At 49.3% G+C, this 25771-nt stretch overlaps 1 protein-coding gene across 3 annotated transcripts in view; it reads right to left on the bottom strand.

Moving 5' to 3' along the window:
* Tmod1 (tropomodulin 1) overlaps positions 1-25771 on the bottom strand; it is a 71102-nt gene that overhangs the window by 13467 nt on the left and 31864 nt on the right. For 2 of the 3 annotated variants that reach the window (XM_052176440.1, XM_052176439.1), the window contains 6 exons: positions 22055-22211; positions 17137-17256; positions 10477-10566; positions 9180-9310; positions 7456-7563; positions 4453-4596 (listed from right to left, as the gene is read on the bottom strand). In XM_052176440.1, the coding sequence (XP_052032400.1) occupies positions 4453-4596; positions 7456-7563; positions 9180-9310; positions 10477-10566; positions 17137-17256; positions 22055-22211 (750 nt within the window). The remainder of the gene's footprint in view (positions 1-4452; positions 4597-7455; positions 7564-9179; positions 9311-10476; positions 10567-17136; positions 17257-22054; positions 22212-25771) is intronic. The other variant, XM_052176441.1, reaches the window with a different exon arrangement.

The raw sequence follows: 25771 nt of genomic DNA, 5'->3' as shown, positions 1-25771 counted from the left end.
GGAGGACTGGGGAGGGACTGGCTGCTGGGTGCATTGCTGTTGGGGGGCAAGGGGAGAATCAGGAAGCAGAACAGTGCTGGGGGCAGGGCAGTACAGTGGAGATGGGGGTCTCCAGGCACGCTGTGTGCTTAGAGTCTACTTCACTGGCCAGGTAAAGCTTTTCTCTCCAGCGTACAGCCTGCATGCTGACATTCCAACCCAGCTCTGGCTTGTACGATGGCCTGTGACTACAGCAAGCCCCGCTCCTCAGGCCCTCAATTTCCCCACCTGTAAAGGAGAGCTGATGAGAGACTCAGGGCTTGTCAGCCCAGCCAGGCCTCCCGAGGCTGCTCCCCACCCTTGCCGGACGGGCGTTGGGCAGTTTTGGGCAGAAGCAGAACATTGCCTGGAGATAAGGGAAGCACTGAGTAAACAAACCGGTTGCCTCAGAATCCATGTCACCCTGGGTAGAATGCCCCAAGTCCCTCTCTTTGGCCGTAAAAGGAGAAAGAAGGAGAGTCTCTCAACACAGGTTGCAGTTCCAAGGACTGAGGCAAACACTCTGGCCTTCAAGGACCTCGGTGATGAACCAAGGAGGAGGGATAAATCAGTGCCACTTGTCACCTCCTCCTGGTCCCTCCCTCTGACCCAGGCCACCATGAGGAGACAACTGTTTGTCCAGGGCTCCTAGGACACACTGTAGCACACACATGGTCCCTCCCTGAACCTGAACCAGCGAAGCCTCCAAACGGAAGCCTGTCCTCTTCCTCTCAGCCCTTCCTCGCAGGCCCTGTTCCAGCCTGAGGACCCCAGTTAGGCAGGAGTGGCATCCAAGGGCCAGAGGCTTGGCTGTAGCTTCTGCTGGCCTCCTGCCCTTGGCCTTCTCCTCACTCCTGGTCATTCCTGTGTAGCCACTGGCTGTCTTGCCAGAGCAGAGTCTACAGCCTTACCCACAAGACCCTTTGCCTCTTAATCCCCACAGGCCTCTTCTGGGGCCCCAAAATCCTACCCGGATGGACTCCAAGTTCTACTTTTTCTTCTGGGTGCCCCCACTTCTTTTTTCCCTTTGAGACATTTTCCACGCAGGGTTTATTCTGATGTTTTCTTCTTCCTGACACCCTCCCTCACCAGTTTTTGACTATGGGTATCCCCTCAACTGGCTCTCCCCCATCCCCACCCCATCTGGTAAGGGAGCACCTCATACAAAGGTCATTTCTGCACCTGACTCTCCTCCTACCCAGTGTGGCTTTCTAGGAGGGCTCAGGTGGAGCCTCATTTTCCCAGAGTCTAGCATGCCCAGGGGGACAAAATGGAAGAGAAAGACCAGGTAGGTTCACAAAAGCCACAGTTATTTCAAGGATGCCACAGGCACTGTGTGTGGGCTTTAAAGTCACACAGAGCTGAGCTGCTGAGCTAGGATCTTCCTCTGTCTGCGTGTAACCTTAGGTAAGTGACACAGTCCGTGTGGCCATTAGAGTCACTGACAGGGTGAGCATCGAGTGAGAACAGGGACCTCAAGCAGCCAGGGTCAATACTCGCCCTCTGGGTAGTGAGTGAGACTCCCAGACAACCTGCATAGCAATTCTAAAAGTTACCGATGATGTCAGATCTGTAAGCTCCTTAGGAGAAGAGTTGTTCATTTTCCTCATTTACAAGAGGGGAAACTGAGGCTGAGGGAATGTTCTTATGCCAGGGTGTTTGGCCAGGGCCAGGCCAAGGATGAGCACAAGCTCTGTCTTGGGTCCTGGAGCAAAGGTGGGACGTAGCTGATCAGGGAAGGCGGGCACCTTGCTGTCAGCTACCACTTCAGTGGCCGAGGCTGTTGTTCCAACCATCCTTGGCTAGCTGATGCAGTGTAGACTCTGACTCCTTCCTGGCCAGGACAGAAGTCACAGGAATAGCCAAACTGGGGGTGGTGGTGGTGCTGATACAGGCTGTGATCCATCTGCTCTGCCTTTCTCACCTTCAGGGGATCAGAATCAGCAATGGCCAAGGGACAGGGCAGAGACGGGCGGGGTCAACATAGCATCAAGGCTACCAGCATATGAGAGATGCCCGGTGCAACTCTATGAGAGGTGCAACCCCGCAGCAAACGTACATGACAAGAAGACTGCTGGCTCACGCTGCCTTTTTATATGAATTAGTGATGTGTTCTCTCTCTCTCTCTCTCTCTCTCTCTCTCTCTCTCTCTCTCTCTCTCTCTCTCTCTCTCTCTCTCATGTATAAGCTTGCAGAGCTTTTCTCTGGGCTCCTCTCACTGTACAGGGAACAGGATACTTTGGATTTGTTTTTTTCGAGACAGGGTTTCTCTGTGTAGCCCTGGCTGTCCTGGAACTCACTCTGTAGACCAGGCTGGCCTCAAACTCAGAAATCCACCTGCCTCTGCCTCCCAGAGTGCTGGGATTACAGGCATGTGCCACCACCGCCCGGCGGGAACAGGATACTTAACCATCCTGGACACGTTTGCTTACCAAGTACCCTGAGGCCCAGGTCCCAGGCTGGGAACTAGGATAAGGAAATGACCTGGACACAGCAGCATCTCCCAAGAAGCTCATGGGGAAGCCACAAGGTGGAGGACCGGAGGGAGCATCTATTTCTCTCCAGGTAGAAAGGCTTAGAGGAGTTATGAGGCTAAGAGGAGAAGGTCTCTACCTTCTCCTGACATTCTCTTCATAAAAGCCTTTCATAAGGTGTAATGGCTCTTTAAAAAAAACAGAAGAGGAAAGAAAGAAGGGAGGGAGGGAAGGCGTATGTAGTATCTACCACTTCCCAGAGTCTTCTATACTCCTGCTTGCCAGGGCGATTCAAGGCTGACCGGCCAAGCACATCGCTGAGGTGCAGCCAGGCAGAGATGAACACATTGCCCTAAAGCATCTGCTCCTGGATGCTTTAGCGCACTCTGCGAGGCACAAAGTCACCCAAAGCAAGAGGTCTTTCTAGGCAGGGAACGGGCACGTGAGCATAGCATGTTCCAGAAGGCTATGGCCTGGGAGCAGGGGCAGGAGGAGGAGAAAACTGGGAAGTTTCCAAAAGCCATGGCTCAGATGGCGAGGCCTGAGGCCTCTGGAGGCGGGTGATGCTTAGTTTTGCCTGAGACAGGGTCATGAGCCTGGAGTGATTGATCTATACATTTATGTTCTAAGCACTTTCTGTCTGCCATGTTTTGCGATAAGAGGGTTACTTATGGTCTTGCTTGGGCACAATAATTTTACAGTGTTACCTTCTGATATGGTTTGTAAATGCTTGGCCCAGGGGAGTGGCACTATCAGAAGGTGTGGCCTTGTTGGAGTAGGTGTGTCATTGTGAGTGTGGCCTTTAAGACCCTCATCCTAGGTGGCTGGAAGCCAGTATTCTGCTAGCAGCCTTCAGATGTAGAACTCTCAGCTCCTCCTGCACCATGCCTGTCTAGATGCTGCCATGTTCCCACCTTGATGATGGACTGAATCTCTGAACCTGTAAACCAGCCCCAATTAAATGCTGTCCTTATGAGAGTTGCCTTGGCCATGGTGTCTGTTCACAGCAGTAAAAGTCTAAGACACTTTCTGATCTTCCCTTGCATACATATGCAACCACTCAGCCATATTTTCTCCTACAGGGAAAATCCCTGAGTTCCCCATCTGTAAAGAAGGTAGTGACTTAGTCTAGGAAGCACTGTGCAGTCATGGATAGAGTGGACTTGGGGGTTGGAAGATATGGATGCCAATCTTGCCTCTTAGGTACTGAATCACCATTTCTTAGCCTCTTTTAGCAGAGGCTGGCCACACCCACATCCTCTGGGGGAATGGTGTGAAGATCAGAGATGGGCACACAGAGCACTGAGAGTCCTACAGTGAAGATAAGAGATGAGAGGCACACTGTAGCACCGAGCCGCCCACCTCCACAGCAACCCACAGCTGCCTAACATCCAAGTTATTGCTGCGTGCAATTCTGGTTATTACCTTTCTCTTAGACAACCAAGACCAAAAGAGTTGTCCCAGAAGAAATGATTAAACCACAGAACTCAGAGAAACAGGAGCCAGCTCCCCAGGCTAAAGACAGAGCCACCCAGAAAGGAGGTGCAACGGGGAGGAGACTTGGAAGCCACATCAAATGGAAAGACTGAGGGGCGTTCCTGGTGAAGAGCCCCATGGTCTGTGGGATCTGTGTACCCCGTGTCTTGGGTTCCTCTGCAGAGCAGCTGAGGCTACATGCAGAGCTTGGAAGGAAGTCCCTTCATTCTGGGACTAAGAAAGGACATTCTCAAAGCCAAGGCATAAGGCTGGTGCTGAGGAGGCCCCGTCACTAGGGACACAAAGAAGTTGGCAGAGCACGTGACTAGTAAGAAAGAAGGCAGAATGAAGGAGGGTCTGGACAGGAACACGGTGGGCTCTGGGGCATCTACCATCAGTGTCCTTTGCTCTGCCTAGCGACCTGCGGGCAGGTGCTCACTCCCCTGTGTGTGGAACAGCACGAGCAGACCGCTGCCCCACTCACCTGGTTATCGATTTTCAGTTCGACCAGAGAAGTGTTGTGGAGGAGAGCTTCCACCAGGCGCAGGATCCCAGCTCCGGAGATGAAGTTGGACTCCACGTTCAGTGTCTTCAACACCTTGTTCACTTTCAGCATTTCAGCAAGAGCCTTGGTGGCAAGAGAAAAGCGGGTCCTTGTGAGATGCAGACCCACAAACGCACCGAGGGGCTCGGCCGGACAGCCTCAGGCACCACCTTTCTAAGCACCTCTCTGTCTCTGCTCTCCCGCAACCTGCCGTGGCTCCCAGACACCCCTGCTGGAGAACGCTCCTCAGCACCCTGAGCCTCTGGCCCTGCATCTCCTCCCCTGCGCAGCCTAGGCTCTTTGAGTGTACTGCTTGTACTCAGTGCCTTCCCCGCCCTGAGCCTTCCTGCGCTTCATTTGGCCACTTGGAATGTTCTGTTTCACCTGTCCAGCCTAGTTCATCTTTCAAGGCCTTTCTCAATGCCTCTAGTTCCCAAGAGCTTTGCTGATATCTCCAGATACCCGGGGCCTGCTCTTTGGAACCTCGCAGAACTTACCCACAATTCCTTCATGGAACCTACATTCCTCAGATCCAGTTGTTGTCATTGCTGTTGTCGTGTGCATGCGTGTTCACTGATATGCCGTATTCATGTGATTGAGTATTCACTAGTGTGCAGGTGTATGTGTGTGCATGTGCCAGTCAGAAGACAACTCCAATGTCATCTTCATAATGTCATCTACTTCCCCTGAGACCGTCTCTCTCATTAGCCTGGAGCCCATCAGCTAGTCTAGATTGGCTAGTGAGAGGGCCTCAGAGATTGTCCTGTGCCCACCTCCCCAGCACTGAGATTACGAGTGAGCCACCATGCCCCGCGGTTTACATGGTGCTTGGGACTGGGCTCAGGCTCTTGCTTGTAAGGCGAGCACCTTACCAACTGAGCTATCCCCATGTTCCTCATTGTGCCTCCACCACTAGACCACCTACCCCTGTGGGCTGAAAATGCACCTTAATGTCTGTTTTTTAACCACAGTGTCCAGCACATAGTAGGTCATCGAGCAGTGATCACTATGGCCCCCCGGGGAGTCTCCATCTCCCCTTGTGTATGCTCAGCTTGTCTCCTCTATGGCCCTGTTGAAATGTCACGTGGTCTTCCTCTCAGCCCCAGAGAGTACAGGGCCAGCTTGCAGAGTAGGGCTCAGATGGCCCTCAGCACGTTTGAGAAGGAGGTTAGCTGGCAGGGGGAGGGCAGGGGGTGGTGTAGATGACAATCGAGCCTCTGAAGGAAATGAGGTAATTAGCAGCTGGTGGAAATGATGTGTCATGGGGAAAGACGATACCAGCAGCTGAGAGGCCTGGGACACCGTGATCGTTGTGCCAGGGTGTCAGAAGTGATGCCAGGCATGGCTGCCCTATTGTGCTCCCACAGCTTGCTGAGCCCTGCCAGAGGCCCAGCTCCCAGGAAGCCTTCATGCTGACACTATCTCTCCTTCTTTGGCTCCCTCATTCAAGCATGCCCAGAGGTGGTGTGACAGCTTCTCTATGACCAATGGCTGTTCCCCAGTCTGTGTAAGGTGGCCTGAGTCTCACCGGCAACACCCCCCCTCTCAGGAAAAGCCTGGCCTGACCGTTAACCCTGTTTGACAGACAGTGTGCAGGCGTGCCAGGCCATGTGCAGGCTGGTAACTGGACAGGCCCTGGAGTCTGCTTGTGCCATGGGTCAGGTCCTGTGTGTTAGGTCACAATAGAGGAACAGAGGCTAGGAGATACGCGCCAAGGCAGGCAGTGGGGGGCAGAGGTGGGGGATGGACTTGCAGGGCTCCGGCACCTGGTCTAACAACAGGCCAGTATCATTTCAGCACTTGGTAATAAGCACGCAGGTATGAAGGGCCTGCACCAGCTGTCGGCCTGGCATGGAGTCCATGCCCCCAAACCTTCCATGGCATGGAGCCGAGTGCCAGCATGCCGAGTCTGCTTTCTGAACCACGAACAAGTAGTACATGGGGTTTTGCCAGCTATGTCACTACTGACAGTCGCAGGATCCCCTGAGGTCAGACAGAGGTCACAGATGTAGACATGCCCACACTGGTAGTGTGGGTGTTGCCTCTGCCCCCTACTGAGAGCCCATTCAGTTAGTTCAAAAGTACCAAAGGAAACAGTCTTACCTATTTTAAAATTGGGAAGTGATCTGATTGTTGTTCATTCCCTATCCCCCATGGAAGGCTAATTCCTGCATGCCACCCTGCTTCCAGTGGGAGAGCAGCCACACTGAGCTGTACATCCGGCTGTCTCCAAGGCCAGGCAGGCGGGTATGGTCACAAATGTGGGACATGAGGCTGCTTACAGGCAGATTCCCAGAGTCTACTTCAGTATTATGCATAGACTGATAAGAAACTTTTACTGGACGTTTTAAAAAAATTGATGGTTACTTTATAATAAGTACAATTTACTTTGTAATATGGTTTCTCCGTTTGTTGAGAGCCTCACAGAACCCAAGATGGCCTCAAGCTTCTGATCCTCCTGCCTCCACCTCCCAAATGCTGCTATTACAGGTTTGACCACCATCATACCTGGCTGACTGGCAGTATTGCTAGAGACACTGATAAAAATAAAATTGACCCCTTGGATTCATTAATGAGGATGGTGTTTGCGAGATGGAGTTCCCGGGGAGGGGCTGAGCTTTGCCTGAATGAGAATGTTGTGTGGAGGAGGACCAGCTGTGGAGGTGAGCGTGCTCTGTTCCATGCCAGGTCTGCTTTTCTCTTTTTGTGTGACTTTGGACAAGGCCAGTTGCCTAACCTCCCCGGGAGACCCACCTTACAGAGAGAGAGCAGGTGGTTGCAAGGATTAGCTGGGGTGAGCACAGGGCATTGTGTGGGGGCTGTCCCATCTGTCTACCCCTCCTGGCTCCTAGCTGAGTCTCCTCCCTTGACACACGGCACTCTATCAGTGGGACCAGGCCCCAGTGACTGACGACACAGCAGAGCCAAGAGGTCAGAACATACAAACGCCACAGGGTCGTTGCTGCGGGTCCCCACGATGCTGAACTTCTTCACGTAGGAGTTCTCTTTCAGGGCTTCTGCATATGCCTTGAGGGTGGGTATGGGAATATTCTGCAGAGAGAAAGGCAGGAAGTGAACAGCAGCCCTGCATGGGCCAGGGCAGTAGGTAACTGCAGGAGGGCGTGGACAGAAGCTCTGTCCCAAATGCAGCCTGGCTCCCTGCTGCGTCCTAGCAAGTCTCTGAATGGATCATGTGCCAGAGGATGAGGCTCAGAGGATCCCCCAGTCCATGGATTGATGAGATCACCCCTGAAATTTTCAGACAGGACCCACTCTCTTCCGTGCAAGGGGAGGCCAGAGAAGAGGCAGCACTCAAGGCCTGGGGCTTGGAGGAATGTGGAACAGAAGGTTCGGGACTGGGAGAAGGGCAGGGCTGCACCCTGGCTTCCACTTAGTGACTAGCAGTCTCTGACATGCTGGGTGACACTGGGGGACCCTTTTCCCTTCTTTGGGAAAGATAGACTGGAAAGATACACCGACTTCTCTCTGAGACATCTGTCCCAAAGGGTCTCAGGACTGGCTATGTGTCTGTGAGTCCTGGGGGGCAGCTTATCATGCTTATGTGCGCGCCAGCCCCAGACCATCACACACAACCTCAGGGAGGCCTGGGCTCTGGTGTATGCTTTTTATTCTCTTGGGAAACCTTATCTGTGTCCAACCGCTTCTTGGTACAGAAGGGAAACTGAGGCCTGAGGTGTTCAAGCCTTTGGCTGAGGTCTCCCGTTGAGCTTTCTTGTGTCTGCCTGTCTTGAGGAGGTACTAACTGTCCAGGACATACAGGGTTGTGTCAGCATCTCTCACATGGCTGACAAAGGAAGGAGAGAGAGTCTGTGGCTATGTCTCTTTGTCAGAGCTCTCGTTTCAATGTCACCTAAGCCCCCGTGGGAGCAGAACAAGGAGCCAGGTGGAGGAGAAAACCCAGGTACAGGTTTCCAATCTGATTGTGCTTGGAACTGGCAGCCACTGAGGAAAGCTGAGAAGAAGGGAGGGGGATGGCTTCTTGTCTTACCCCTCTCACAGCTAATCCCAGGGCCTCAAGCAGAGCAGGTGGGCAGGAAGCCATGCCTGCTTCCATACTCCTCCTGCACCCTGCCCTGGTGGCCACAGAGGAACACAGCCACAGAGCTACAGCACACAGTTTGGGTCTTTCTTGGGGCACCTGTGCCAACATCTCCCTTCCCTGACTGTAAAACAAGTTTAAACATAAGCATGGTCCAGAGGGGACGGTGATGTCTCAGGGGTTAGCGGGGTTTGTGATCCCCCAGTCTTTGTGGCACGGGGCTTTGTCAGCCTTGAAGTCCCATGCTGCAGTGTGGTTCTGACTCACAATTTTATCACAGAGAATCTCTTGTGTTTTTGAACAATGTGGCAGGTGTCCAGATCAAGGCTGGCTTGGCCTGTGGTTGACTTGTGAGCCCGGAATTGTCCTCAGAAAGAAACCAGGACTGAGAGATTTGCGTTTGACATTGGTCACCCCTGAAAGGCTCTCATCTGGGAAGGCTTTTCTTTGTTCGTGACTTAGAAATACCTGGGTCTACTTATGTATTTGGACTTGGTGATCTATATTCCCTGGACTGCTGGCTTCAGTAGGTCTAGACATATCCCCCCACCCCCAAACTGAAAACCCTTACCCTCAATCCCCATGAAGTGAAATGGCAAGACTTTACCCGGATGTTGTTCAGATTAACCTCTTCAAGTTCTGGGTCATTGTTCTTTATCCGTTCCAGCGTTTCCTCCACGTCTGTGGAATTTGGTTCTTCGTCAGGCACAGGTTTGTATTGTGTGGGTTTGATCACACCTATGGTAAGGAATAAAGGAATTGGCTCATGGAAACACGGGGGTCACTTTCTCCCAACATAAGGACTCCCAGGGAGTGGGGGTGCAGGAGCACTGGTTGAACTCAGGGTATAAGGGAGACAGCACATTACAGGGAGTACCAGGGGCTGCAATGTGGTGGAAGAAGTCAGGTAGGAATGAATCCAAGAGGTCTGGGCTATCCCTGGATGCTGCATTTGAGTTCTTACAAGACCTAGCAAATTAGCTAACGGCCTGTCCCTCAAGCATTTGTCTGTCCAAGGGGGATGGTGTTACCACCAAGCTGAGGCCTGGGCTGGAAAGAAACGCACCCCAATTTTCCTTTGGTCCCAAAGTGTCATTTTAGAACAATGTAGTTGAATAACTGAGACACTGTGACATGGGCCCAGGAAAGGCCAGAGGGTCTCAGGGGACAGAAGAGAAAGAAACTGAAGAGAAAGAGAATCCCACAGAGTATTCAATAACACATTTTTCCAAAGAATATTGTGGGGAAAAATTAGGTATCTATCAAAAAAATTTAAGTGTTTGTCTCACAAGCATGAGGACCCACGTTCCACTCTCAGAAGCCATGTTTTAAAAGAAAAAGGAATCTGGGTGCAGCAGTCTGTGCCTGTGGTTACAGCACTGGGGAGGGGGGACCAGGAGATCCCAGGAGCTCACTGGACATCCAGTCTAGTGAGTACATTCTAGGCTCACTGAGAGACTTGTCTCAAGAAATACGGAGGAAAGCAACTGAGGAAGACACTGGCCTCTGACTTCCATAAGCATGCCTGTGTGCACACATGTGTATACACACACAGAGAGAGAGACACACACACCAAATGAAGTTGAATCTCACCCCATTGCACAGAAAATATCTGTTCTGGGAGGAATAAGACACCAAATATAAGAAGCGAATCTCTAAAACCTTTAGAAGAGAACATGACATCAAGAGGAAGAAGGCTTTGATAAGGAGATATAAAGCCCCAGCTGACTCAAAGGACAAGATGAAGAGATTTGCCTGCGTAACATGTGCAGTGAGCCAGAGTATCAGGAGCACTGCACCAAGACACAGGAGGAGGCGTCTCTCTTCCAAGGTGCCCTCTGCGAGCCAGTCACGGGGCCCAGCAAGGGAAGGGATGGCAGCCAAGCCGGGCTGTGTGTACTCACTGTTGAGGCCCTCCTTGTTCACGATGGAGCTGCTGCCCAAGGCTTGGTAGTACTGCTGGTTACTCATGAGCGTGTGCATGCCCAGGATAGCTGTGGGGACAAAGGGAGGCCCATGACTCTGATCTTGTGGGCAGAGATATCTTCCGGGATCTATCTTCTACATGTTGGGAGTTTTGCTCATAGAAACGGTAAGAAACATGTACATAAAAATGTCAAACTTTGGATTATCTTCATCCTGGCTTTCACTCGTGTGATTCTCAGACACCTAACCTCCCAAGACCTTTCTTTGGTTGTGGCTACAGATTTCCAGATCCCCTTGAGGTTCAACGGGTACACCCACCCAACACAACCCAACAGAATGAGTCTTTCCAGCAAGTGTCTTTTCCAAGGAGGGTACTTCTGTCTTCTCCCCTGTCTCTCAGACTCTTTTGACCTCCTGAGGTCTCTCAGCTAGTCCCATCTCCTTTGCTTGTACCTCTGCCCTGGTTGAAAACCTATTCTGGCTGCCATCAACTTACAATGGTCCTCCATTAAAATCTTTCAGCCTTGCGATGTTATCAAAAGTGATACACAGCCAAAAGAAGCCATACTTGTATTTACATCTTTATCTTTTCTAGGCTGGAGGCATCATCGGAATAGATACTCAAGATTCTAGATCAGGTCAGTGGACCTGAGCTCAGTCAATCCACCATCACCAGGAGAAAAAACCAACATGGCGGCACCCTCAGTCAGGCATGCTGTTGTGTACAGCCAGGCATTAAATGCATTTTGATTTATGATATTTCCAACTTAGGGTGGGACCCATCAGGCCATTACACCATTGTTACTGGAGAGACATCTGCATTAACAGAGCCACATTTTACCATGCCTTTGGTTTCTTCCTGCTGTCTACTTCCCAACATTCAGCCAGCATAGAACAGCCAGAAAGATCTTTCTGGAGATTCCCAGACAGCCTTATCACTACGTGCTATTCTTTCGCTCATCCGTTTCTTTGGCATTTGCTGAGTGCCTTTGTTGCGTGCCAACTCCAAGGGACTGAACTATGAAAGGCAGGAGCTCTGCCCATGGAGTTTACCACCTAGTGGGAGCAAGCAGAACGGAGCAAGGGCCAACTGTTAAAACCCTAATAAGCTCAGGAGGAGTCAAGGGTTAGAGAGAACATCCCGGAAAAGCACAACAAGGGGCTTGGGAAGGGAAGGATGATCGATAGTTGGCTAAGTCAAGGGAAGGGAGAAGGAACGTTCCAGGCCGTGTGAATGGTGGCTGGGGAAGCACTGAAGCAGTCTAGTGGAGTCGAAGGTTGGGAGAGACAGGGTTGGACAGGTGGTGGGACAACAAGGATGACCCCCCCCTTCCCAGTAGGACATACACCAGGCCAGAAAAGACATTTGGGTCCATGATAATCCCTTAGTATAAATATGCCGTTCAATATTTGAGATAAATTATTTAAAACTTGTGGGCCTTTTTTCAGGCCTGGAAATTGAGCCCTGGGAGCTTATACCATGCTTGGCAAGTGCTCTACTGCTGAGCTATATTCCAACCCTCTTTCTACATTTTATTTTGAGATAAGATCTCACTCCGTTGCCCAGGCTGCCCTTCGGAGCCAAGGCTGACCTTGAACTTTGATGATCCTGGCTCGGACTCCTAAAAAGCTGATATTACAAGCCTGTTTATCTAAAACTCAAACTCAACTGGATAACCTATATTTTATTTAACCATCCTATCTCCACTACGTCAAGACTTGGTGCAACTCTTCCTCCTCCAGGGAGCCCTCTTAGATTCCTCCCCCTCTCTCTCAGAACCTAGTATTCTTTCTATGCCACAGTGAGCCTCAGTACAAAGGTGGTGCCAGGACACCTTTCTCTGTGCTCTCTCTGCTGGGCTGTGGGCTTCCCGAGGTCAGGGAGGAGTATTACTACTCTTCAATCTCTTCTGGTCTATAGTAGGCATTTGAACTCACGATCCTCATGCCTCAACCTCTCAAGTGTTGGAATTACAGGGGTGCCCAGCTATGCCTGGTTCCTTGAGGTGATTTTGGTGCCCCGATGGGAACTGAGAACCAGAAGATGAGATGATCTCAAAGTCCCTTCTGTTTCTCTCCCCTAGGAATCTTCTCAGCTAAAATTAGCCTTGCCGGCTCATCGGCTCATCACTGTGGAGGGAGAGAGAGGCAGCTGCTGCCTTCCCAGCTCTCGAGGTTTTAATTTAGGCTGTGTCCCTGTGGGCTGAGGGAGCAGCGGGGGCTGAGTCAGCAGCAGGTGAGTCACATCTCCTCGAGGCAGTCTTCCAGAGAGGTGCTCCTGCCCACCCCACCCCCACAGTAGAGTTCTCAGGTTTGCCAAGGTTGGGATCATATGAAATACACTACTTTTTTTTTTAATGCCTGTTTTCGACTCAGAGTACACACAGCAAGGTAAGAAAATAAATAAAAGTAAGAATGGAAAACATATTTGATGCCTGAACTCCAGCATCCTGTGACGGGTTAGACAGAGGCACAGAAGTGTGTGAGGGGACCAAGAGCAAAGAGCTGGGGGTTCTTACTACTTTTCTTTTTTTGGTGACCTTGTAGAGGTCGTTTCCTCTCTGGGATCCCTGGGTTTCGCATCCGCAAAACAGTGTGTGCTTGAATGCCAAGCTCTTACCTTCCTATGGGACTCGGCAGTCGCTCACCGATTATGTTTTTTTTTTTTTGCCTTCTTCAGTGTTCTAGAATAAGCATCCTGGCGGGGCTGTCAACCGCCCTCCCACACTTAACAGGGACATGGTCTGCTAGGTGACTCCGCAGAGATGCTTCTAGTATATAAGCAGTGGGTACAGTGGCCTACGGGGCCACTAAGAGTTCTAAAGTTGACAGCCCTTCACCTGGAGAATTCTAGGAAAGATGGTTGGTGTATGCTGATAGCAGCTTGGTGGATCAGAGGAAATTTGGGTTCCTGAAAGGGAGGAAAAGTGGGGGCGGGGAGAGCGTGGCTTGAAATGGTCAGTACTAGCCCAGTGGCCCTAGGCACACAGTGTGGCTTTCTCTCTGGCTTGTTTTGTGTCCCCAGAAGTAAGCAATGCAAAGAAACCCTGGTCTCTCCCATTGCTTCCTTCTTTGTAGGCCTCAGCCGATTTTTAGCACTGATTTTTAAACTTGATTTTTTTTCTTCTTTTTCCCTTTTCCTTTTTTTTCTTTTTTAAAAAAATTGTAGATCTTCCTCAAAACTTGAGAAGGCCTATTTTTGAACTCTTAAGAAAGAACATTGAGTTCTGTTTCCTCTCTCTGCCTTGGCAGGGCTCCTTCCGTTTGTAAGTCCACTCAGAATGCAGTGTGATCACAGCACCCATCCTCGGCGTCTCCAGCTGTTGTGGGCTTAAGCCGTCCTGGGTGGAGTGGGCGCTGAGAGCTGGGTTCTCATGCCCTAGGTACCTGGGCTGAAGCTGGCTCTGGCGCGGAACCTGGGTGCTGGCAAACTGTTCTAAGATGAGGCACATCCTCTGACAGTCCCAGAATCAGAGCATCAGTGCTGAAAGACAAGGACGCCACCAACGACCCGATGGCACTATATGAAGAGCTGGCCCATTGTCCTTGGGAGGTGGGTGATCCCTCCAAAGGGTGGAAGGGTGGGTCTCCTTTCCTCATTCCTGCCCTAAGACAAGGGTTTCTAGCACCCAGCTAGGACAAACTCCTTGAGTGAGTCTAGTTGTTGATAATCTCAAGAGTTTGTAGCTGACTCCTCCCAGTGTCCGATAAGCTAAAGTCATAGGTCACAGGTCAAGACCTTTGCATTGCCAGAGCCTGCTCTGCGTAGCAGAACTCACATTTAAGAAGTCACACATTTCTGGCCTCTCCTCCTACGTACCTACCTCTTGGGTCCCCAAGGGCAGAGAACGGAATTCATTCGTCCTGGCAAATGGGTGTTCCAAAACGTCCATCAGCTCAGTGAGTTAGTGCGTGGCTTGTCAACAATAAACCTCTCTGGTGTCACCTCTTGTCAGTGCATCACAGGTTCTGTGGCTCCTGACATTTCCAGGTGTTGAGGCTCCGGCATGAGGACCTCCCCGACCTGGATGGGGGCTCTCACTGTGCCTGAATGTCCCACCCTGGGGAGAAGGATCTGAGGACAGCTTCCTCTCCCCTAACGCGCTGTCACCAGATCGCTTCACTTGTCTGACTTCGTCTTTCATGGTTTTTCTTTATTTCCCATGACCCTGTCATTTAATCCAAGTGCCTCTCTTGCCATGTACCTGTCCCACTCAGAGTGACACTCTTACTGGCCATGTCTCATCGGCCTGTGTAGCACTGCTCTGTGAAGACAGACAGAGTTCTTTCCTCAGTGTCTCAATTTTTTTTTTCACGAGCATCAAGTCCACAGCCGGGTACACAGTGGGTAAGAAAGCTGGGTAACAGTACCGTGTGTGAGGGACCTAGTGAGGACTTGGCTCATGGAAACATCTTACAGGGAGAGCATGGAGACTAGTGGCAGCCTGCAGACCCCTCCTCTCCCTCTCCAGGCTTTAGAGTCTATCCCTTCCTGGGCAACCTGCCACCTTCTGGTGGGCTGGTCATACCAACACTTATTGATCCAGGATAGCTTGCTCCCAACTGTCTGGTTCTTCTTTTTACCCAAGGCTAAAAGCCAGGCGTCATCTCAGCTCCTTGACTTTGTCCCAGCACTAGGGACAGCTGGTGTCTTGGTGTAAAATGGGGACAATAATAGAATTGACTTAATAGGATCTGTCATGGTCAACAAATACAGTGCCGTGTGGAGAGCTACTTACACAGCACCTGGGGCACGTTTGTCACTTAGCAAATGTTCCACTGCCACCTTGTAATGGCTGAAGTGGAATGACAGGCACTGAAGGACAGTTGGTTAACAATGGGTGGACACACGGCCTCCTGCTCCTTCCCCGACATCACAGGGGCCTGGGATCTTAGACAGATCCTAACAGTCTGCCAACAACAACAAGGAAAATGTTTTCAAGAGCAGGCCCAGGCGCTCAGCTCAGCTCCGCTCAGCTGCTCTGCAGTGGCTCACGCTGTGGCAGGAGCCTGCTCTGACAGCGGTCATTTACTAATCGTGCATTCCCTAATGAGGGTAATGATGCTATGCAGGGACTCGGAGGAGGCCCCGGATAAATGCAGCTCCTGGGGAGTAAATAGAGACCGGCAGGGCAAGGTATCTACTCTCCCTGTTGCACAGATTAACCAACCAGAAGTCAAGGGACATGCTGGGGAAGGTAGGTGGCTGAAATATACAGGCCCACTGAAGGATCTGGTATGGCTCGACTGGCATCTTACCTGGCCCACTGAGCCTTGTGAGGCACACCTGGCTTCTGAGCGGCATGCCTGGGTTCCCGTTGACCAGTTGTCCCTTTAGTGCTACTTAGAGTAACAACCATTCTCTGGACCTTGCCACCTTTGTCCTCCCCAGCTTCTTTCTGTTGAGGCAAGGGCTACCTGCCTACTCTGTCTGATCTCTCCTCGGGTCCCTGCAATCTGGCTTTCACTTCCAACACCCACGGTCACCCACGGTCACCATGGTCACCACTAGTACACAGCTTAAATTACTGCCCAACAGCGCTGCTCACAGAGGAAAGCCATTGGCAGCCCCCTCCTGCCTCAGTGCCACTGAAAGCCACACATAGCATCCCAAGAGGCTGACAGACTGGATGCAGCCCCGTCTGGCCTGGGCTTCAGCTCCGCTGTCTCGGGCAGCCTGAAGCCCTTGCTGCCCTCTTAGCTCTCTTACAGCCTGCCTGCCCGGCTTTTCACAGGCCTTTGTTCCTTTGCCCGGAGTGTGACTGGCTGATGGGCCCCATGCTAGGCCTGCCCCACTCCATTCTTGAACGCAGGCTCTGCCTGCCACGTGTCCTCCCTGAGGCCAGGTCTCTCTGACCATGTCCAAGTGAGACCTCCTGCCGAAAGCTAGACTATCATGCATGGCTACTTCCATCTGGGTGGCCCATGGATAACTCAGATGGCACGGGTCCCAAACTAGACTCAACATTTCCTCCACTGCCCTCCTCCCTCATTAAAGACACAGAACCCACTGGATATCCGGAACAACTTGCCTTTCCCCCTGCAGCATACCCACTGCCAGCTCATGCCCGCCATCCTCCCCTCTCTTATGCTACTGATGTGCAGTAATGCCCCTCTCCCGCACTGCCCACTGACTGAGCCAGGGCACAGTGCGGGCAGAGGCAGGTCGGGTGCCAGGTACAGACTATAGTGAACCTCAGAGAGAGATGGATACAGGGTGCAGAGATCAGGGGCTCAGCAATGGTAAGGAGAGTGGTGGCGTAGTCTGCAGTCGACAACTTCACTCTGGTTTGCTTAGGAAGATGGTAAGGAAGCACCCAGGAGGGCGGAGAGGATAGGATAAATAAGAGGCGTGGGCGGGACACTCCACAGGCACAACTGTGTGTGCTCCAAAGGAAGAATCTGGTGGGAATGGCTAGGACAGGGTTCTCACCCTGTCCCTCCCAGGGCTACAGTCCCATTCTTCTGGAAGATGGTCTCAGGGTCACAACAGGTGGTTCTGTGACTAGGTATGTTTGAATGCTTTTAGCTTTCTTTCTTCATTTTGTTTATGAATATGTATATGTATATGTGTATATGTATACACACATGCATATACACATACACATAGATATATATTCTTCTATGATGTCTCTTACCTGCGATGTCACACAGTTCTGCATCCGAGGCATTTGCTAGGGCCTCCTCCAGTTCTGGCTCCAGTGTCACACTCTCCAGCACGGGATCCATTGGCTTCTGCTTGGGGACCCAGATCTTTCCTGCAAACACATAAGTGCCCATCAGGGTGTGTGGCCACAGTGGGGCCTGAGATCCCTTTCACCAAAGGTTCCGATATGAGAGAAAAACTTCTAAACATTCTTCAATAAAACAGATAAAACACACACAGATGGATTATTAAGGGATAGAAGCAAGTAGAGTGTACCCTAGTTTCGTGGGACCTGCCTGTGGGCGAAGGAGGAATGCGGCAGCCGTGAGAGTGGCCACTGTGTGTCCACAAGTAGAGACTGTTAACAAAGTCTGTACCAAGGAATTCCAGAAGTTATTACAGATACGGAGGGGCCATGGCTATGACTCTATGGTGAAGAGAGACCACTGCTCTTGAGAGGACCCAAGTTCCTTCTCAGCACCCACATCCCGGAAGTCAAAACCGCCCGGAACTCCAGTCCAGGGAACACGACGCTCTCTTCAGGCTTGGTGGACACCCAAATTCACACTCACATTCTTACTTACAAACACATTATTCAAAATCAAAGAACTCTTAAAGAAAAAATATCATAGAGATCATTAAGAGGGAAAATATCCTAGAGAAATTTTGCGTAAAATATCAAGTTTGAAAGCCATCATGAACACTTTAATTTCATTTCTGAGAAACTGCACGTGGTTTGCCTGTGGCCCTCCGAGCTTGTGCACTGGAAGCCTAGTTCCCAGACTCATAGGTCAAGCTTATGTGGAGGTGGGGTTTTGGGTGAGGTCATTAGGATTAGCTGAAGTCATGAGGTTGGGCTCCTGGGTTGGCACTAGTGACTTTATAAGGAAACGAGAAACATGAGCTTCCGTGCTTGCTGTCTCACTGGGCGAGCCCCTCCACGTTAGCACTCGGCAAGGAACACCACACTCCACCTCCGCTCCACTGCCAGCTTCGGAACTCCTCGGCTTTTGGAATTTTTTTCTTTATAAATTAATTAATCTGTGGTATTAAGTTCATGTAGTTTATGATTGTGTGTGTGTGTGTGTGTGTGTGTGTGCAGCAAGATATTTGGGGGAAGGGTAATCAGAAAGGGAGTCAGAGAAATGTCTGCTTATGAGCTAGGGCCTCACAGAAGTAAGGACACTAGTCTCCAAGAACAAGAGCGAGACAAGGATACCCAGCTTTACTGCTGCTGTTCAACCTCATGTTGGAAGTTCTAGTAGGCACAGATGAGAGATACTTGGAATGCAAACAGAAGATGTTTCTGTTTACCAACAACATGCTCTTATATGCGGAAAGTCTAAACTTCCATATTCCAAAAGGGAAAAACACCCTAATCAACCAACCAACCAAAACCCCACTCCCCTACCTCCAAAGAACTGTTAGAGCTAATAAATTCAGGAACAGTTGAGGCAGAGGCTAAAGGCAGTGGTGTTTCTATACACCAGCAATAGAAATATGCAAATGCAATTAGGAAAGCAGTTCACAATAATAATCAAGAATAAAACACTTGGGAATAAAGTTGAAATACATGTATGCCAAAATTACAAAGTATTGATTTAAAAATTGAAAACAAAGAATAACTGAAAAAAATCTGAATGGATTGGGAAGCTTTGTGGTATTAAGGCAGCAATACCCCAAAAAGCAACCTACAGATTCAATATGATCCCATCATACTCCTAGAAGTCATCTTCATAGACAGAAAAACAAAAGCGCACAAATAACCAAAACGATTCCCTCGAAGAGCAAAACGAGGGGCCTCATGCTTACCGATTTCAAAGCATAACCATTAAGCTAATGACATGCCGGTAAATAAGAGCAGGCACAGCAAACAATAGAGTTGAGAGTCTAGAAATGAAATCAAACACATACGCCAAATTTTTGTCAACAACACTCCATGTCTATTCAGCAAGAGCTGGGCCACTAGACATTCACATGTAGAGGAATGGAGTCTGGTGGATGCCTACCTCACACTATATGCAAAAATGAACCCAAACGGACAAGCAACCTTTCAGAACTAAAACTGAGACATTTTAAAGGAAACAAGAGCACAGCTAGAATCAGCAATGGAATCTTGTGATAGCCACAGGCAAGGAAAGAGATCATCATGGACGTTGTCAACAATTGAAAGTCTCAAAGGGTATGACCAAGAAAGGGCAAAGCCAATTTTTGGAGTGAGCAAAATGTTCATGGATCAAATATCTGGTAAAAGTCTGGTTTCAAAAATGGAGAAACAGAGTGGTGAGATAACTTGGCTGGTAAGGGCCCTTGTCACCAAGCCTGACAACCTGAGTTCAGTCCATGGAACTTGCTTGCACAGTAGAAGGAAAGAAGCAACTGCTGACCTCCGACTTAGGCACGCATTTATACACACACACACACACACACACACACGCACACGCACACACACAGGCATGCTGATAATCACACAAATAAATGCATGGAATAAAATTTAAGAATCCAGAAATAGCTGGGCAGTGGTGGCACATGCCTTCAATCCCAGCACTTGAGAGGTAGAGGCAGTCAAATTTCTGAATTTAACGCCAGTCTGGTCTACAGAGTGAGTTCCAGGACAGTCATGGCTACACAGAGAAACCCTGTCTCGAAAAACAAACAAACAAAAGAATTTCAACTAACATTAATTACATTCTTTTAAAAAATATTACTTTGGCTGAATTTGTTTTGGCTGAATAGGTGTCACATGTGTGCCTGGTGCCCCTGGAGGCCAAAAGAGGGCAATGGGTCCTCTGGAACTGGAGTTACAGACAGTTGTGAATCACCATGTGGGTGCTGGGAATTGAACCTGGGTCCTTTGGAAGGAGAGCCAAGAGTCATCTCCCCAGCCCCAGTTACATCTTTCTTGATGATGCTGATGCACCTTTTAAGCCTGTTGCCCCATGGAAGCATCTAGCTTTTCTGCTGCTCCCTTAAGGGCTGTGGCCGGCTCTCTCACAGCCTGTTTCCTGAGCTTTCAAATGGTAGGTGAGACTGCGGGAGCCAGAGAGCCCTGTCTATGGCACAAGTAAGTCCTTGGGTGAAAACACGGCTAGAGCTCCCATTCTTTGTTGGGTCCATCCAGCAAACCTCCTCCCCATCATCACTGCCCCCTCTCCATAGTCTCAGCCCAGCACTCTTCCAAGTTTCATGGTTTGCTTGCCTCTTGGAGTCTTTCGGACCTCCCAGTTTTCAGGAGAGCCTGAAATTGTTGGGATCCATAGAAATCCAGGGCCTGGGATGGTCGGAATCCCTCCTCGGCGTCTGCCTCTTAGCGCATTACATTCTACCATTTATTAGGCGGCCACACAGCAACAGCTGCTGTGCTGACAGCAACAGGGATACGGAGGAGACGGCTCTAGACACAGACCCTGCTTCAGTATGCTTGTGTTCTTGTGGGTGGGGACAGTGGGAAGGACTGAAAAGGGAATAGCTGCACAGATATTAAAACGAATGCTTTGATTCAATAATTATTCACGAGGCATCTTTTATGTGCAAGGCATTAGTATGGGTGCTGGGGGTGTGACAAGATACAGGGCACTTGTGGATCCTGTGCTAAGTCACTGTGCCCCTGCAGTGATACACATTGGTACACATTCATCACCTTTACCTCACACTCAACCCATTCTCTGCTCAGCCCTGCTGAAGGCTAGCCCCTGTGCTAGATGGAACCACTCGATAGCCCATGTCTCTACTCTCAAGGTCTAGCTTGAGAGGAAAAGATGATAAAGGGGAAGGTACAGATAAAGACACACTCAGGTCTCTGAGATAGGAAATATCCAAGAGGGGAGTGGAGGGTGATGATACATCTTATCAAAGGAGATGGAGGCGATGTTCCCAAAAGAAGTCAGTATGGGCAGAACGGATTAGTCATGGCCAACACTGGGGTCATGCGCCAAGGTGGGTGTACGAGCTTTATATGCATATCTGGCCACCTGGCAGCCTGGGAGGCTGTGACTTTATTTTCTTCACCCTGATTTGCTAGAAGAGAATAGAACTAATTCACTATCTCTCACTGCTAGCAGGACCTGGGCTCTAGGCTGTTTCCAACCACTGCAGCTCATGCTAGAGAGGCAGACCCAGTCCTGAGGATGTAGAGCTGGGTATCAGGGAGAGTATAACATTCCTGTAGTAACAAACAAACAAACAAACAAACAAACAAACAAACAAAACACCTGTATGTCTTGAAGACCAGAACTCAGACTTCTGGTCTACTCTATTCACTGCCCTTCTGCTCCACAGTCTGCAAACTACTACAGGGCAGAGCAAGGGGCGTAGCATGCAAGTAGATGATCTAAAAGGCCGGGGGTGGGGGAGGGGAGTCACGGAGAGCTTCTATGCATCTCCCCCCCCACCACCACCACCCCCGCCCCTGGCCCAGACTTCTAGATGGCTTGTTTTTGGCACGAGCAGAGAGTGGATCTTGAGAGAAGAGATGAAGGATGGATGTTGCCATTGCCAGAAAAAGAGAGACTTTAGAGAGAGAATTAGGACAGAGGGATTCCGACTATGTACCTTCCTCCTCATTCGCACAGAATGGTCCTTGTTTAGGCCTCGTGTTTTGATGTTATTAGTAACAGCTTCCTCTTTCCCTCAAAAGTATCTAGGTTTTAATGAGAAATAGCCAACACAGCCTAGTGAAAGGGGACTTGGGAGACAGCTGGGTTGTCTGAGTAAGTCTTCTTCCTCAGATGATCCCCAGTGATTGAATACACACCCCAGATGATGTTTGGGGAACAGGGATTGTTTCCTGTTCAGACGGGAAGGACACAAGAGAGGCCAGGTACATTTGGCCCAACACAGGGTGGGACACACAAGTGGCCCTGTGTGATGCCCCAGGAAGGACATGCTCACGGAGCCAAGCTGTTTAGTACCTCGTTTCTCCCCTGTGTAGGGAACCAGGTCTTCTCGGTCCTTAAATTCCTTCGCTTGCTTTTCCAAGTGGTCCAAAAGCTCCTCTCTTTTAAAGGGGCCTGTGGGTGCCTTGGTGGTCTGATCCTTCTGCCTCAGGCCTGCAGGGAGCAGTGCATTCTAAGATGGGGGTGGTGGGTGAGGAAGAGAGAGAGAGAGAGAAGGAGAAAGAGAGAGAAAGAGAGAGCGGTCAGCAGCTATAGGTACGCAATTCTCCAGAAACACAACACAGACTGGCAAGGCCGCAGAACTAGAGAATCCAGCCAAGTCCTCTCCTTTTCTATGCAAGGAACCTGGAAGCTGGAGAAGGGATGGGTCTTGTTCCAGGTCACAGGACATTTAAGGAGCAGAGAGGAACTGTGGGCCCCAGTCCTCTGGTGCCCCTACCTGTAGCATTTTTAAACATGTGGGGCTAACCAACAGGTCAGCTAACACAGGCTGAGCATAGAAAGATTCTTGGAATTTGGTATTTGAGTGCAAAATTATATTTGCTACAGTGTGGTTAGTGATCAAAGAGAGAGGCCGAAGGGAGCTTGGGAGGGTCTTGGATGGAAGATGACTTATAAAGGGAACTCTCCCCCCTCCCCACAAGCCCGAGAACATCTCAGTAGCAGTACAAAGCAGGCAAGGCCCACTCTGCTCCCAGTCTCCATGGCCTAACAGGTCTTTGCATCTGGCGGGTCTGTGCTCATGAGAACTGATTGTTAAATATTTTGAACGTTGCCTCTGGAGATGGATTTCTCAAGCATGATAGTATTAACCCAGTTGTTGTGTTCTCCTCTTCAAACATGGGCAGTTCACTGCCAAAGCAGAGTCCTAGTTAGGGGGATTTTGACCATTTGAATTGGTTTCACCCTAAGTCAACCCCTAGCATTTCAAGAATCAAAGACAATGAGAGTTTCAAGGATGCTTAGAAACTATACAACCCTCCCTTCAAGGGGAAACTGAGGCCCAGAGCACAGACAGATTGCCTAAGGAGTTTTGGGTCTTGATCATGAATAACTCCAGGGTATTCCATCAGGTGTAGGGGAGAGGCAGACATCATTGCTAATCCTCAAGCACACTGTGACCCTTGGCATTCAGAAAGCTAGAAGGGGTTGGCTCAGAGGCAAGTGTGCAATCTTTGTTGCACCCAAAAACTGACTAGATTTGTGTCACTGTTAACTCAAATATGGGTTCCCCTGAACAGCTTACTCGTTACTCACAATAAATCCAAATCCTTCCCTGACGACCCCTTGAGGAGCAGATGAGAGGCACACCACACCGGCCAGGCATGTCCACAGGGATGAAACTTGGAAGAAAGCTATGGGCTGTTTATGAAGTGCTTCCCTACTAACACCTGCTGTTGTCTCAACAATAGTAGGGCGGGCCCACACATTAGGTCACAAGGATCTACAAATTGCAAGGCTGGGGAGTTAGGAGTTCCCGAGTAGGGGCTGGGATACGTGCAAAGAGATGTAGATCAGAGGCCAGCAGAGGCACTGACAACTGGGGTACTCTGTGAGAAGAGGACCAGTATGCAGAAAATCAAACTTGGGATGATTTGGGGTCCAGGACAGGGGATATAAATGATGCCACAAGAGTCACGGCTCTCCTACAGCAGCGGTCTTCAGACAGCACTCACTGTGATGAGCACAGATGGTGCTCCCAAGTGAGCCTCTTCTGTTGGCAGGTATTGGTCACATGGCACTTCCTAAAGATAGATGTGGGAGTCACTCCTTCTATCCCATGGCAGGGGCTTCTTGCAGCATACTGACAAGGGTACACTTTATGCCTGCCATGTCTGTCTATGGCTATCCATAGCGGGTGACCCACGCTAACCATTAGTGTGTGACACACCTACTTTGTGACAGGTCTGCGCTTCTCAGTTGAGGCTACATCAGACCTAAGGCCTGTCATGGACTAATGGTGGTGCAACAGAATGGGACATTAGCCGTACCCCCTTGACCTCCATGTGCTATGGTTTCTATAGTGACAGAATGTGATGAATGATAAGGGTGGCTGTCTCACACAAATTTGGGGGAAGTTAAAATTAAGAAATGTGGAATATTGCCCTGCACTGATCTATTAAATGCCTCCACATGATAGCTTCCCACTCCTGTTCTGTCACCAGATAAGATACAACTTAGCAGGAGTCATCCAAGATGTGCAACAGAAAATAAGTTATCCAGATATGTTTTAGAATCCAAGAATCCTTGACATACAAATATGAAATGAGTTAATTTCTGAAGCTAAGTCCCTTCAAGGGGCACAAGGGGATTTTTCTCTCCATAAAGAGTTTCATCATTCTTTATGGTTTATTTGCTTTATTCTTGTCTTCTTCTTCTTCTTCTTCTTCTTCTTCTTCTTCTTCTTCTTCTTCTTCTTCTTCTTCTTCTTCTTCTTCTTCTTCTTCTTCTTCTTTCTTCTTCCTTCTTCCTTCCTTCTTTCTTCTTCTTTCTTCTTTCTTCTTCTTCTTCTTCTTCTTCTTCTTCTTCTTCTTCTTCTTCTTCTTCTTCTTCTTCTTCTTCTTCTTCTTTCTTCTTCCTTCTTCCTTCCTTCTTTCTTCTTCTTTCTTCCTTCTTCTTCTTCTTCTTCTTCTTCTTCTTCTTCTTCTTCTTCTTCTTCTTCTTCTTCTTCTTCTTCTTCTTCTCCTTCTTCTTCTTCCTATTACTATTTCTATTACTATTATTATTAATATTACTATTTACTATTTAAAGCAGGGTCCAATTCTGTAGCCAAGAGCTGTGTTCAGTTTGTCACCCTTCAGCATCCTCAGTGTTGTAATTACAGATATGTATCACCCCACCAGGGTACCACAGAGGATTTTAATGGCAGGAAGGGGTTGGGGCATAGTATTGAGATGAGAGAAACCCACGAGGTTGAAAAGGAGTTTCAAACTTTAGATCTTGCAGCCAGACCACCCCAGCTTAGCCAGGGCAGTTTCTTCACCAGGTTATCATGGTGTATAAAGCTGGATCACAGAGTCATCGAAACTATTCTAATGCTCTGGTAGTAGTCGTTACGGTTTCCACCCCATTAGAGGCCAGCTGTACTATGACACCAAAACCCATCTCCAAACACTGCCCCTGGCCGAGAGCGACTACATTAAATCAAGGACATATAATATGGAAGGAAAGATGTTTTTATGTGTGTAAGGATGTTAGCTATATAACATATAAAATATGGCTTCACTAACTTAAATATTTAATGAAAGAAGCTAAGTTTTAAAACCCCAAATTTCAAAAGTATTTTCTAATGACTCTTAGCTCATCATCTTTCTAACATACACTGTGACCACGCCTGCCCTACTAGGGCTCAAAGCTTATTTTCTCCATTAAAGGCCACATTGACTAAATATCCAGAATCTTCAGTTAAAATCAAAGAGAGTCACATCTTTTAAAAGTCTCAGTTATTTATCACTTTATCTTGTTTTCAAAAACAGCATATGACCTCACAGTGTACATAAATATTAACTCAAAGTAGATCAAAGACCTCAATGTAAAAGCTGAAACTATAAAATCCTTAGAAGGCGCTGCAGACATAACGCAGACATAAATCTTCTGACTCTGAACTAGGCAATGGTTTCTTAGATATGACGCAAAACAATGAGCAACAGAGGGAAAAAAATAGCTGTACTGGATGGACTTCACCAAAATTAAAAACATTTGTGCTTCAAAGGACACTGACAAAAAGGCAGG

This window comes from Apodemus sylvaticus, chromosome 3 (genome assembly GCF_947179515.1).
Source record: "Apodemus sylvaticus chromosome 3, mApoSyl1.1, whole genome shotgun sequence".
In the NCBI taxonomy this organism is placed as follows: Eukaryota; Metazoa; Chordata; class Mammalia; order Rodentia; family Muridae; genus Apodemus; species Apodemus sylvaticus.
This window is presented reverse-complemented; position numbering and strand designations above follow the sequence as displayed.